The sequence below is a fragment of the Parasteatoda tepidariorum genome, chromosome 7, assembly GCF_043381705.1.
Source record: "Parasteatoda tepidariorum isolate YZ-2023 chromosome 7, CAS_Ptep_4.0, whole genome shotgun sequence".
Taxonomy (NCBI): Eukaryota; Metazoa; Arthropoda; class Arachnida; order Araneae; family Theridiidae; genus Parasteatoda; species Parasteatoda tepidariorum.
In genome coordinates this window covers 45,212,949-45,228,568 of record NC_092210.1, presented here as the reverse complement: position 1 = coordinate 45,228,568, position 15,620 = coordinate 45,212,949, and the positions used below count along the sequence as shown (strand labels likewise).

The window sequence follows — 15,620 nt, the reverse complement described above, 5'->3', positions numbered from 1 at the left end:
AATTTATATAATAATTATAACGAATATCTGCACAGATTAGATTTTTCCTGATTGCATTGCTGTCCAATATAGCATATTTTGTGTTATTTTTCTAGTATTACTTTGGAAACTACAATTTAGGAAGAGATAAATTTTTAAAAGAAGAATTGAAGAAAGATGATGGATGTATCCTTTCATTGGTTTAATTTTATGTTTTAAAAATTATTTATACTTTTCTTTTGTTTTGAAACAAATTTTAATTTATTGCAGATTTTAACTTCCTGTTACCATTGTTTTCCTAACCCTTGTGCAATATTTACACAACTTGTTTTCTTTTTCGAAATTATATATATATCCTGCTATCAATGCATAAGATTTAGTTTTTTTTTTTTTTTTAATATTTCTTTTTCTCAAGTTATTTAAAAAAAAATTTTCAAGTAGTATATTTATTGATTTTTAAATAGTCTTCTGTTCGAAGAAATTGTGAAGTAGAATTTTTGTGTGTGTAGTTTACATAATATAATGTAGTGTTCTGTTTTATTAGCATATTTTATTAAAAATATTTTAACAAAAAAGTAATTTTTTGTTGATATTTTTAATAAAATTTGCTATTATTTTTTACATGTTGTAAGCAAGGGTGCAGAAAATTATGAGAGCCGGATATTTCATTAGAGCAAGTTTTTTTGGTTTGACTTCCCTCGGTCCAAAATTATAGAATGTTTTTTCCAAATAACAAAAACATTTTAGAGTAAAGTTAGTATATTAGAATTTTATAATCTTTTTAATAAGGGAAAAAGAAGTCATTGGTGAAAGATCTAGCTAGTATATTTGTTAACATTACAGGAATATAAATAATAGGTAATAGTAGTAATTTATATAGTTATTTTGTGTTATGTTTAACTTTACCGAAAGTATTCTTTTATTTTTCTTCAGACTGTAAGTTGTTATGGCACAAGGAATCTAAAAATGTATTAAAATTCATTTTAAAAATGTATTTTTTAATATTTAAATGATGCCTTATTTATCCAAATGCTAAATTTTTTATTTTAGCAACAAGATTTAACATAGAATGTCAAATAGTTTTAATTTGTTCTAACTACATAGCTACCAATCTTTCTGCATTTTTACTTATTTTAGCTATTTTCTCCGCTTTTGTGCACAGAAGATAAGGTTTTCCATAAACACGATTCATATTTACGCGATCTAAAAGTTATGATTTTTATTTACGCTATTTAAAATTTCTGTATCGCAGCTTGTATTTTCTCATTTTCAAAATCGAATATTATATATATGACTTATTCTTTCGACGATTATTAGTATATCTAGGCATTACAACGGAGCGAAACTGGGAGAGAATATATTCAAAACTTGCATTCTGTGCTTGCTAAGAATGAAAAATAGGATTTGTCAAAAGATATTTGAAGATGGGCTATCTGTTTGTGTCAGTTTTGCTATTACCACAAGAATATATGAAACTTCTCCCAACTGGAGCAACCCTCATTCACAAGCAATTTGACCTTGTTAAAGGATTTTTTTTTTTTTTTTTTTTTTTNTTTTTTTTTTTTTTTGGTTACTTGTTTTGTGAAACATGAAGCATTTGCAGCAATCGGAAATTAAACAAAACAAAAAAAAAGATATAGCAAGTATAAAAGATATAGCAACAAAAGCAATAACATAAAAAGTGATTCAATTTTTTTTTGGAAAAAAAGTTCACTGATCACCAAAATCCAAATTTTAAAAAATAATGTTGCTGTTTTTTATGTTATAAAATGAAAAATAATTATCTAAACTGTTGTTAATTATCATGTAATTTTTCAAACTAAAATTGCAATTTTTGTATGTTAAAGAGTTACTATATATTTCTACTTCACAATTATTGATATGTTTTGCCGGGCTCTAGCTGGATTAGATTATAATATGAACATAGTGATTCCAATTGTAAAAGTTTATATCCTTCTCTAAATAATTTAATAGGTCATGTTACTGATATATTTGCTATAAATCACGTAACTGTTTTTATTAAATGTTAATGTATATTCTCAATAGTTTTAATTTGCTAAACCAGACAGTTTCTCAAGTAGTAATTGTCTGGTATGTTAACTGAAGAAGAATATAATTTCTAGCTTTATTTTTTCAATTGGTAATTTTACTTTTTACTAAATGTTAGTATCGATGTAATCATTTATATAAAAATAAATCGCTACACAATTGCATGTCAACACATTGTTGTTATCTTAAATTTTTTGGAAAATATTATTAAACTACTTTTATTTTCGAATTGTTGTATGCTATATTTTTGTAATTTGTTAGATGAACATGTTTTTATTATCTGTATGTATATTTAGTTTGTTAATTTCCTCAATAGTACTTAAAGGGGTTCCTTTAGAAACTATGGTCAGGTTTCAACGTCTGAAGGTAATTTTTTTTCTTTCTCTGTTTCTCACTTTCTTAAAAAAATAAACTTTTTAAATCCACTTTCTCTAATCTAGTACTGATCACAAGTTAAAATTCTTTTACTGTGAAAAAAATGATAAGTATTTAGCAATGCAGATAATCATTGAATTTGATGGAGAGTTTTACTTATCTAGTTTTTATTTTTTCTCTCTTTTAACACCATATCACCATGCATCTTTTTTGCTTTGGAATGCTCATTTAGCATTATTTATTGGTATTTATAAAGTTATTAATTACTCAAAGTTAAATTATCTCCTAAGAAATATTGATGTTTTATCATTCCCGAATGTTTTAGGTTCATGAAAACTAAATCTAGTTTATAATAACCAACATTTATTTGTAGTTTGTTTTTATGATATACATACACATATATATATATAATTATTCCCAACATACTCTTATAGTTTATACATAGTACAGGTATTTTTGAAAAATTAGTTTGAGCTCTTGTGCATTTACATTTGAAACAGCTGTAGCAATTATTTGAAATTACCTGTATCTATTTTGTGTTGGAGAATTTTATTAATATTTCCCTTTATCATTCACACTTATGTGCCCTTCAAATTATGTGAATGCAAAAATTAATTGATTGTTTTCCAAGTGTTTTGGTGGCAGTACTTATAAGAGAGTTAAAATAACTATTTCAGTATTTCTATAATCGCTCTTACATAGTTATATGGTTTTATTCATGAGATAACATACAAACATAATGTAGCATATTTTATTCTTATTGATACTTACACAATGTAAGTATAGAAATTATTTTTCAAAAAATTTTACATTTATGTTGGAATCAATATATTAAATATATTGATCCTAACAATTGAATGTAACTATATTTAGGTTTTACTAATTGTTCTACCGCTGAGAAGATGTTAAAATATTTCAAATAGTTATGTGTATTCTATTTTTATTTCTGAAAATAAAAAGGGAATAATTCTCTTTTTGATAATGAATAATTTTTTTAAATATAAAATGTTAATTAAGTCGAGAAGTATCAATGTTTCAAACTATGTTCTTCTAAGGTATTTAGTAATAATTTTTTTTTAAATAAAGAGACAAATGACAAAACCAAAATTTGTTATTTTAGTTCAAATACTTTTCTAATTTTGTGTTAACGTACTAAAATTTTAAATGTATACAATGGTACTGTGAGTTTTAGTTTGATTAGGGGTGATTATATTCTAGGGATACTCTGGAATTCAGTGTTGAATATTTGGAACTGTGCCGTTTGGTTCTATTTTTTATATTTGGAATCTGCTACCATTGCGATTCCTATTTGCACAGTTAGATAATCAAACATAGATTTTCTTATTTACCTAATTTAAAGGTTACACATAGAGATTTGTATGTATGTGGTTTAAAAATTTTATATTGCAATTCATACAGGGTTTAAGCTGAGTCTAAAAATTCATTAGCAAAAAAGCTAAAATCTGAAAAAAAGTTTTAGCAAAATGCTAAAATGCCATTAGGCTTATAAAATCACTTTATATCAAACAAGTACTGTAAGTTATCGGACAAAGAATAGCTTAATGTACAAGAATATCAAAAAGAATAACTAAAACAAAAAAAAACACTTATTATTTATCAAAACATTTTGGTTTATAATTAACAATCTTCCTTTCTTTCATGTTTGCCCATTTTACAAATGCTTCTTGAAAGTTAAATGCACTTTCAGGACCCTCAATATTAATCATTAACAAATTGTTTACATGGTTGATTAACAACCTGTTTCGAATATTAGTTTTAATCAAATTAAGGCAGCTAAAGCCCCTTTCACAGTCAACAGTGTGCATTGGTATTGTTGCACAATACTCTATAACAGAAGTTATTAATGGGTACTGTTCAGACGCATCATTGGTATATAAAAATAAAAGTAATTCATTAAATGACATGTTTTTACATCGTTGCATTAAGATGTGTTTAAATAATCCCCATTCACAAAGTAATTCAGTTTCTGTAAACTGAAAATCTCTTCTGGGAGATTCCGAAAACAGTTTGAAAATGCAACGGCCATTTTTGTTGATCGCTTGCTTCATCTCGTTTGATCACGTTTTTTTTCGTGAACGCTAGCGTCATGGTTCTTCTTGCGAAAGAGATTTTTCCTCCTTCTTGTTCGATCAAGTTTTTTTCATGGATGTTAGCGTCATGGTTTTTCGCGGAAGCTTTTTTTAAATGGAATTTAGTAAAATCCTTTAGCGAAAATGCTTTGTTGAATTTTAGCATTTTTGAGGGGTCTTTTCGCATTTTGCGAAAAAAGCTACCGTAGCGGAAACCCTGAATTCATATTCACTAGCTTTAAAAGTCCAATGTTACAATTTTTATTTGCACATTTTTGCAATTTGCGTTCACACCTTTTTAAAATCCTGTAACATGATTTGTATTCATTCCATTTAAAATTTATTCATTCGTATTCTCGCGTTTTCAAAGTCATATTGCACATGGTATTCATAAGTTTGTAATATCAAACATCGATTTTCGTATTTTTACATGATTTATAGGCTTTGAATTACGATTTGTATAAAAGTGTTTTTGAAATCCTATATTGGACTTTATATTGACCCAAATTTAAAATCCAATCTCGTTATTCATATTCATGCAGTTTTAAAATCCAGTTTCGCAATTCCCATTCACCCGATTTTTAAAAATACAACATTTCTAAGCACTAAGATTTTTCTTAAATTAGTTATGATAAAAGTTTGGTATTCTTCATTGGTAGGTAATTATAGATCTTATTTCAAAAAATTATGTTAAATACGCAGGGCCGTCTTAGCAGCATGCAGGGCCCCGGGCAAAGAAATGTTTTGGGCCATTATAGCATGTCGCACTGCTTAAAATCGAACTAAAATCATTTGATTTAATAAATGTGTTTAAATTTGGTTTTAGTAGACCCAAAAAAACCTGAATTCACATAAAAATTTCATTGGAATATAAAGAAATAGATTTCGGTTGCCTTTTTAAGATTCCCAGGTGATAAAATATTCAAATTATTGTTGTTTGCCAAAATAATAAATCACTATTTGTAGAAAGAAAAACTAACTACACACTTTATACATTATAATATATTTATTTTAAAAATATATATAAAGTAATTTTGTTTAGTCTTAGTTTTCTTTTTAATACAATTTATAAAAAGTAAGATTCTCAAGGGCCCCTTGAGTGCCTGGGGCCCTCGGGCACTGCCCGGGAGTGCCCATGCGTAAAGACGGTACTGTAAATACGAAGCATATATTATGTATAAATTTATATCGATTCTTTGGGCTTAAAATTTTTCGCCTTTTCTCATAATCACTCCTGTTTGATGTATTTACGAATTTTTACAAAATTATTAATTTTCAAATTCAAAGGAAATTATTATGGGGAAAACATTAGGTAACCTTTTACTGCTTTTTTGATTTGAAAGATTCTTTGAAATCTTGTCATTGGAGGTCGCAATTATAACAGATGAACTTGCACAGCATATATACTATCATAGTATTTACTTTCATTTCTGATATTAGAGAGCTATTCTCTTTACAGAGAAATAAGATTATGAAACTTTAGCTTCTTTGTTCATGCAAATGAGCTATTAAAAGAATATTTTTTCTCTCCTTTTGTTTTTTTCCCCTTAAATATAATGCATTTTTAATTCTTATTTTTTCAGCAAATGAACGTTGACTTTGAAACCATATCTGCTGCATTGAAAAAATCTCCCAATCAATTGATGGAGGTAATTATTTTAGTATTTTGTAATTAGAAAAAATTAAAGGCTAGATATTGCTATTAAAGTCAATGTAAAAATTCATTTTTCTATCTCAGGTTAGTGATGACTGTACTAAAATTCGTCGAAGAGCTCCTGTTCCGGAAAATGTAGATAGAGGAGAAATGGATGACAGATCATTATATGTGGTATGAAAGTTTTAATGAATGTAGAGTAACTTTTTAAAAAGTTCCCACCAAAGACTTATTGAGAATTTTTTCGATATTTATGTAATTCACTGACTGCATTAAATTTCATAATCTAGTATAAATATTTCTGCAGGCCTAAACCTTTTTATAAAAAAAAAAATGTTTTTTTTTTTTGGTCTTATTTTTTTGCCATTCAGTAAAATTCGACAAACTTTTTGGAGTAATTTAAAATCACAAAATCGTTGTTTTAAAATTTAAGAAAAAATTTAGAAAACATGTGCACAATACATCAAAATATATATATATTATTTTAAATACTTATATCTTGCTTATATTATCTAGAAAATTTTGGCAACCCTCACTATAATTTTATAATGGGAATAGGAAGTATGAGGGCATTTTGTGTGAATTTTTTAAGAAGCTCATATGAGTTTATGAAGGAAAGATTTTTTGATTTAAAGTGCTTAAAATAAAATGCTTTTTCATATTTTGTATATCTAGCTTCAAGATATCTTTTCATGTATATCTTTTCAGAAAGGATTCAAGAGAGAAACAACATTAGATCAAGTTCTTGATTTTTTTAAGGACTATAAAGTAGAGAATGTTATGATGCGAAAACGTAGACAGGGAGACAAATTCTTCTTTAAGGTAATATTTAAATTAATAATTGATGCAATTAATTGGCCTTAATAATGTTCCTATTTTTTTAAGCTCATTGCATTACTTTACTACATTTTTAATATGGTTAAATTACTTACATTAGCTTAATGTAAGTAATTCATCTCAAGTGCATATTTTTTTTAGTTTTTAGAGTCTTAGTATTTAGTCACTATTTGTCTATGTTTACTTTGAATCACAATGTGATATGACATTTTCATCAGCAAAAATACTCTACAGCTCTTTTTTTCTTTTTTGTTACTTGACTTCCTACACAGGGAAGGACAAAATAATTTAAAAATTCTTTTAATCATTTATAAAAGAATTACTGAACCAAGTAGCAATTTTATTCATAAAATTTATTAGGGGCCATTCACTAACTTAAATTTGTAATGTGAATTTATTAAAATTTTCTTAGTTTGCTTAATTCTTTACATATCTTTATAAATTCGGTATGATCAATAATATTGATCTTTGTTAATCGTTTGCTGAAAATGCTTTCATAAATAACTATTTAAATCTTATAAAAAATACACTGTTTGACCTTTTGAAATAATTGTTAAATAAATTGAAATTTTGAATTTTTTTTCCTTAAATAGTTGAAGTGAATATTAATTTACAAAATAAAGTTAACCACTCAATATTGAATGTAATTAATATTGTGTGTAAACAGGGGTCTGTCCGGGGTAAATTTACTATCTTTTAGCAGTACTTTCACATATTTAACTTTAAGAAAAAAAATACTTTAAAAAAACAAGTTCTAAGATTCTCCTCTCTCTGCCTCTTAAAACTTTTTTTTTTTTTAAATCCCCGCAAAAAAGGGACAAATCACGGATGAATTACGCATTTCAACTTGCAATGGAACACCCCTTCGGATTGTTATTATGATATAGAAGAATTTGCTTCCCACCCAGTTAGTAAAAACACTGGGTAATAGGAGCTTCAGCAACTCGATCCTTAATGGAGGTGGAAGAAAAGGTGCTAGTACCGTGCAAGCTCTGTTCTCAGTGCAATCTATTGAAATGACGGGCTTTTCTGCGAGCTGTCTTTTATGAATAGGTAGCATGTGTTTGGTCATATAGTGCGGTATGGTAAGCCTAACCAGTCACTTACGCCATATCTAAGCGAGCTTTATTTTAGCTCAGTTTTTTAGAATGAAACAGTAAGGCTCTCCCTCTGTAATTTTTACAGGAAGTCGAAATTCAATCATTATCGTAAATTTATTCTAACAGACCTTTATTTTTTTATGAAACATCTTTTTCCCCTCTGAAATTTTATTGTGTATGAGCTAGTTGAAAATGTTATAATGAAAATAGCTTTTAGTGCTAGTACTGTTAAATGCATGTTTTTGTTAAATTCAAGTTAAAATTTAACTATGAACAATGATTTTTATGACTTTTTAAATTTGGACAAAATTTTACAATACAATAGCAAAATTGTTTTTGAATATGTGAGGAAAATTTATAGGAATTTACCAATCATAAATGGTTTTTATGTTGATTTTTTAATATAATTTTTACAAATTGTATTTAGGATGCCTAATAGAATCAAGAAAATAGTTCTGTGTTGGAGTATATGTAAAGTCCGGAAATTATTTTGCACTTTGTTAATGTGTGCATGAATTACTTTCAACATTCGAAAGAAAAATATTTTTATTAGTGCGCATATCCTAATTATTATATTTTTTAAAAGTCCTTAAAAATTATTTTACAGTGCTTGACAGTTTTTTTTTTTTTTACTTATCTATAAACTCTGTGTGCTGCAAGTCCTGCTGCAATATTCAAACTCTTAATTTATGAAGTTTAAAATGGGTTTCTCTCAAACTCAATAAAAATTTAATTTAAAAGTAAAAATGAAAAAATCTGGGATTATTTTTTTTTTAATTTTCTGAAACCAATTTAATCTAGGCTAAAAATCAGTTGGTAATAATTTTTTTTTTCTAGAATGAAGTCATGATTTTTATTTTAGTTATTCATTGTTTTGGTTTACCTTGCTTCCCAGGTTATTTTGATATTGTTCATTGTAAATTAGAAAAAAAAAATAACCGTGTTGTTTCATGTCGATTTGAAGTATTAGTTTATTCATGGTTGATTTTTAACAATTGTAGGGTTCAGTCTTTGCCACTTTCGAGACTCAAGCTGACTGTGATTCATTTTTTGAGAAAAAAGGAATAAAGTTTGACAAAACAGAAATGTTAAAAGAACGAAAGTATGTATTTGAGCTAATTCTGTTTTTTCATTTTCCGGTGCTTATTTAATTATTACATTATTTATCATTTAATTATTACAGAAAAGATTATGTGAAGAGAAAAGATGAATTTTTTGAAAATTTAAGGGCGTAAGTTAAAAAGCTCTAATTTCTAACTTCCAGTTTGTTTTTATGTTTAAATAATATCTGCATTTTTTTTTTCAGGGAGAAGGCAAAGAAAAAAGAGGCCGGTGAAAAAGTAATTATTAACAGCATAATTTTCATCTCTTCTCCGATTAATTTTTTTTTAAATGTTAAGAACAAAGAAATTTTGCATAGATATTAGAGAGTGTTATTTCTTTTTTCAGTATATTTACAATTTTTAGTGCATCTATATTGTTTTGTTTTACTCGTATTTTATTTAACGTGTCAGTTGATTTTTTGACTAACTTTGATTTTATAAAACTTGCTTGTAATAAAGTTTCAAAAGACTGTTTTTAAAAAAGTAATTTCCATAGCTGCAAACTGTTCTCATGTTTTCTCCTGCATTAAGATTTCCGGATCTGGGGTAAAATCTTGCGCATTGTGGAAATCCGTGCAATGAATTTTTCACTGTCAGGGATACAATCTGCAAGACTTCATGGATTTCCAGGATAATCTGCACCAATTGAGTTTGAAGACCCTCGTGAATGCAAGATAGTCTTCTCCGTTAGAAAATCGAATTAACGATTACAGGTTTTAAAACGTGTGTTTAAAATGTCTGTGATAACTGTTAAATGCACTATTTCCGGGATTGGAGCAGTTGCTCAAGTTGTTTCAAAATGAAATTTCGGCCCCAAAATGCCATTTTTTCCTGAAATTACTACCAAACTCTCATATTATTGAGAACTTAGTTACATTTGATGTCAAATTTCTCCCATCAAAATTAGCTCATTTTAAAGTTAATGTTGCATACCTGGCAACTCTTCCTGATTTCTCGAAAGTTTTTACAAATTTTCCACCTTTTTTCAGATTTGTCCCGATTTATTTTTTTTATTTATTTATAATTTTTTTTAAAATTTTTTTTTTTTCTTTTTTGAAAAATAATAAAAACTCTCCAAATTCAGCTCTTACGAGCCTTTTACAGAGAGGTGTTCCAAAGTGTGCGCCTCAATCGAAACTGTACTGCCAACAGTTTATGTATAACTTTTGTATTATTTGTAGGATAAAGAAGATACACCCAAAGGTTGCTTACTGAAAATTATTGGAATAACTGATGAATCGATTAAACGTGACGATGTCAGAAAAGCTATGGAGGAGTATGGAAATGTTGCATTTGTTGATTTCTTTGCAGGAAATACTGACGTAAGCATTTGAAATAAATTTTTGTTTCATCTTCCTAATTTAAAACACTTTAAACATGCATAGTTGAAATACTTTGGTGGAATTGTGTAGAGTTCTACAAAATTATGGCATTCAAAGGGGAACCTAATTTTTATAGACATGAATTTTTTTTTGGGGGGGGGGNTTTTTTTGGGGGGGGGGGGATGTTAGCTCAGAAAGTTTTAGTATGTTTCTAATTTTGTGAAGGTATTGTCTGTGCTAATTAACTGTCTCTGCTAATTATCGTCTGTGCTAATTAAAACTGTGTATTTTAAGTTATGCTCTTATACTACAGTCGAACCCGCTATAGTGAACAGTCTGCGGACTCAGTAATGTGTCCACTATAACCGATGGTTCACTATATCCAAATTTTTTGAAGAATATTTTTTGCATAAGACAGTTGAATGATTGAAAATTGGCTTTGCAATTTTGTATAAGTTATTTAAAAAATTATTAACTAATTAATAGATAATAAAGCAAAAATTGATGGAAAAAGTAACTACGCCACTAAATATTAGTTTTATTTTCACTTTTTATGAAAAAAAATTTGTGATTTTTGATTGAACACAATTTGATTTTAAATTGAGTTCATCAATTTTCTTATCTACAGGGTTCCCGCGTCCTTGAAAAGTACTTGGAATTTCATTTTGATTTTCAAGAACCCCTAGAAGCACTTGAAAATGATAATAGATCCTTGAAAAATTCAAAATTACCTTGAAAAGTATCGAAAACTCAGGAAAACAGACCTATTTCTAGCATTTCTGTGATTAACTTTTGACGCGCGTAAGTGTGAGAGAATGACTCCTTTCAGATGATGACACATACTGTTTGATTTTAGGATTTTATGTATGTTTTGCAATATCAAACATCGATGTTGTAATATCAAACATCGATTTTCGTATTTATACGCGATTTGAAAACTACTTGTTGCGATTCGTATTCATGTGACCATGTCAAGTGCGTATGATTGATGCTACTGAAAAAAATTTTATTCAAGTGTGAGTGGTTAATTAAAAAAACAGTTAAAGTGACCAAAATTGTTAGTAAGAATCTGTCAGAAGATATTGAGTTGAAAGTTGGCTACTGTTTCAATTTAAAATGGTTGACCGATAATAAATTTAAAATTATAATTAAGCCGCAACATCCAATAATTAATTTTCTTTAATAGAAAAGTGGTCAAAATTTCAAATTACATTTAAGAACAATTTAAATTTCACTGTCTAAATGCTTCTGCCACTTTAATTATTAAATAAAAATCTCCCGGCAGAGTTGTTTTTAAGTATCTAATTAATATCACAGTATTATATAGAACATCCCCCTCCCCTGTCCTCTGCCCGAATCTTTGCTTATTCAGAGGTTGTATACCTAGCTTAAAATAGGCCATATGCAAAATTCAAATCCAACGTTTTTATGCATCATGAATTTTATTCTTGACTTGATGCCAATCACCCTTGCTTTTTTTATACTTAGATCACTTTCCGAAATCAAGAGAGAGAGCAATGGAAGTCTTATTTTTCAGTACTGCTATTATCGTCTGACATCTATCTTCAACTAACTATTATCGTCAAAACCTTTTAGTTTAAAATGTTAAATTTTAGTCTATCTTTTACTGAAATTTAAGTCCTCGAGAATTTTATAATAAGTCTTAAAAAGTACTTGAATTTTATTTTTAAAGTAGAACCCTGTATCTACAATGTGCAAAGAATGCAAGATTTTTACATTTTGAACAAGATTTCGAACCATCTTAACAAAGCATCTTCTACGTTTTCTCTTTCAGCTCCACGCAGTTTTTCCGATGAAACCATGTTTTTGTCATATGCCGCAAGAATTGCACTTCGATTTTTCTAAATGTTTGAAACTGTAGATTTTGACAAGGAAAATTCCTTACACAGTGTCGATTGATTGGTTCCATCATCAATACGCTTTACAATTTTAACTTTGTCCTCTATCGAAAACGCTTTTCTCTTTAGAGAATTTGCCATTTTCACTGCTTTTGAAATAAAAATCTTGTCTCAAATAGATAATGTAAGAATATGAAGAGAGCAGCTGTAGAATGAGTTAAATTGTTCCCCTTCTTGATTGTCAAGGGGTGATTTGTAAAGAATATGGTTTGAACAGATAAGAAAATTCCAAAAATTCAGCAGGTGGCCAAGTTAACTAGTTGTAGAGCAAGCTTGGGGAAAAGAGATAAAGCGAGGCTTGTCAGGGAGGGGGGAGTATAAGATAAATGATCTGTTTGACATTTATTACAGTATAGTTAAAAGTGATAAGCATAAAGGAGAGTAATATGACACATTTTATAGGAATGCATTCATTTTCAGTCCCAACACCTACAAGTTTAAAGATGGAGGACTGAAAAAGATATTTAAAGAAATGAAATTTGAGTCCACTATAACCGAGTTTCCAAGTTCTAAGCTGTTCACTATAAGCGTTAAAAATAACATTATTTAAATAGGAATACGGACGGGATTGCTAAAAAAAAGTTCACTACCTCCGAGTGTTCACTATATCCCAGGTTCACTATAGCGGGGTTCGACTGTATAAGGATTAAGTACTGTTGGGTGAAAATCTGGTCAGGAGTTTTATAAGGTGTTCACTTTCTTGTTCTGTACATCATTAACTAGAAATCATTAACTACTGAAAAATAATTAAATCAAAGTTTAACTTCATTCTCTCTCTTTCTTTTTTTTGTTTATTTTTTTTAACTTAGCAAAATTACTTTTTTTAAGTATGATATGGGAACTTTCTCTAACTGACAAAATTTTTATCTAAAACAGCAGCACTATAAGAAAGGTTTTGAGTTTCTCCATGCTTTATAGAAGAACTATTAAGTTTCATTTCAATACATAGGAGGATATTACCCCAATATGAAATAATGCTAAATAAAAGTTTGCAGCAATGATAAGTTTCAAATTTCCATAAATGCTTATAATTTAATTTTGAAATTTGAAATCAACAGAAAATTTATATTTTTATGTATTAATGTAAAATATATATATTTATTTATTAAAATTAACTGATTTAGAGGCTGTGCATCTCTAAAGAGTAGGGCACATCGACCAGAGGTTTATTGTACCTGAACCCTAAATCATGATTAATAAGAAGGCCTTATGGCTGAAATAAAATTCAGCAAACACCTTACAGGAACATCTTGCTGTTCCCAGGCCTTAATGCAGTGTTGCCTGAAATGCTCAAATCTTTGAGCAAAATAAACCTCACAATCACGAAGTATATGTTGTGATGTTCTCCTCTGTATATGGCTCCTCTATATGTTGTTCTCTTCAAGATGACAACCTCTGCAGAGAGGATAAGATTCAATGCCCATTACGTATAGGCAGAGTGCGATTTCTTCTTCTGATCTCTGTATGAACCCTGCTTATAGGTGTCTCCTAAGGATGTAGTGAGAAGATCAATTATCTTCCTCAAACTGTTCCTGTTTAGTTTATGAAGCTCTTTTTGACGTACACTGGGACAGTCACGATTCAGGACTCTTTTTAAATTAAATAAAAAAATCTTATATCTATCTTTGATGAATTAAATGCCTATTAATATTTGAAATTTTAAGTAAGCATAACATTTCAAGTAGTTATGTTTAATTTCAATCATAACTGGAAAATATATATTTTTTCCAATGCGCAACTGTGTTAACATCCGTCAATTCAGGCATTTACAGGGCGATTTTGTTGGCCTTTCTTTCAGGGGCACCATATTAGGTGGGCCAACTTCGCTCCCACAGTGAGGACAGATAGTACAGAGAATGAATGAACATCCATGCCTTGCCCGGGATTTGAACCCAGAACCTTTCTGATGCAAGGACAATTCCCTGCCCCCTACACAGGCCGGTCGACTAACTGGAAAATGTTGCAGTCTTTCTATTTTGATGACTAAAAATCCCTATCTGTAAAATATTTAATACATTACGCAACAATCATCATGAATTTTATATTTCGTAAAATCTGGAATTTTTCCTATCCATGTCTGCAGCTATGCTAGTAAGAAAATGGATCTTGAAGGGCTTGTGAAATCCATTCCTTAGTGACATATAATCAATAGAAATAATAAAAGAGAGAGTATCCGCCACTTGTGAAACAAGGTAACCCCATGACAAGTGTTTGGAATATTCTTTCCATACCAGTCTAAGCTTCAGGATAATCCCCAGATTTTACCAATAGCATTTCTGCAAGACCAGAAAATCTTCTTGGCCTTGTTGATACAGTATTCTAGATGATAACCCCAGTTAAGTTTCCTGAGAAACTTGACATTTTTAGTGAGTTCCAATCTATAGACTAGGTAATACACATTACCTAGATTAAGACTAGTGAACGCTACAAGACTTATCATGGCCGGGTTAACAGATAGGCCAAAGTCAGAGCACCATTCATGATTTCAGAGACTTGCTATGCTTGCTTCTGACTGCAATAACACCATCAGCATACCCAATACATGGAATGCCAAGATCAGTTAACCGAACTAACAAAGAGTCCATAACCATACACTATAGGACAGGGGACAAAACTCTTTCATTACAATGTTATTATCATGCTTGTTTAAATTTATTGGGTTTTTTTTCGGAGAAAATAGTAACTTTGGAAAATTTATCAGTCATGAAAAATTCTTACAGGGTTCCTACACGGTCAGGAAAACCTGCAAAAGTCAGGCTATTCTAAAATTAAGTTAAAAAGTCAGGATTATTCTTACATATTCATAAAGTCAGGAAATAGTCAGGATTTTTCTTACTTATTCATAAAGTTAGGAAAATAAAAAAAACTATAGTTCATTCAAAGACTGACAGGCAGAAATAAAGTTTCAAGGAAAAATTCTGTAATTCAAAATATGTAATTTCCTCATAATAACATTCCTCTTTCCCTGGTAGAACCTGTCCTGTTAGCAATTTTCCTCCTGTTTATCCAATGATAAGGAATTTTTGATAGGGTTGCTAGGTTTATTGCTCTTTGTGTGAATAACTGGTTTACAGACAATAGTAGCTGAAACAACAGCTGAAAAATCAAAAAAGGAATTTTTACTGTTTTGTGATGCTGCCAAAAAAAAAGAAGAGCAAAAGAGTTTCTTAGAGTTTAATCCACAGCAAAAGA

At 29.0% G+C, this 15,620-nt stretch overlaps 1 protein-coding gene across 1 annotated transcript in view; it reads left to right on the top strand.

Annotated features, from left to right (window-relative positions):
• The window catches only part of LOC107452288 (La autoantigen-like), a gene marked incomplete at its 5' end in the record, with an annotated part of 35,083 nt that overhangs the window by 5,609 nt on the left and 13,854 nt on the right, over positions 1–15,620 (top strand). The window contains 9 exon segments of the mRNA XM_016068650.3: positions 96–165; positions 2,354–2,394; positions 6,077–6,142; positions 6,232–6,321; positions 6,856–6,969; positions 9,086–9,186; positions 9,268–9,315; positions 9,391–9,424; positions 10,369–10,509. Of these exon segments, the coding sequence (XP_015924136.1) occupies positions 96–165; positions 2,354–2,394; positions 6,077–6,142; positions 6,232–6,321; positions 6,856–6,969; positions 9,086–9,186; positions 9,268–9,315; positions 9,391–9,424; positions 10,369–10,509 (705 nt within the window).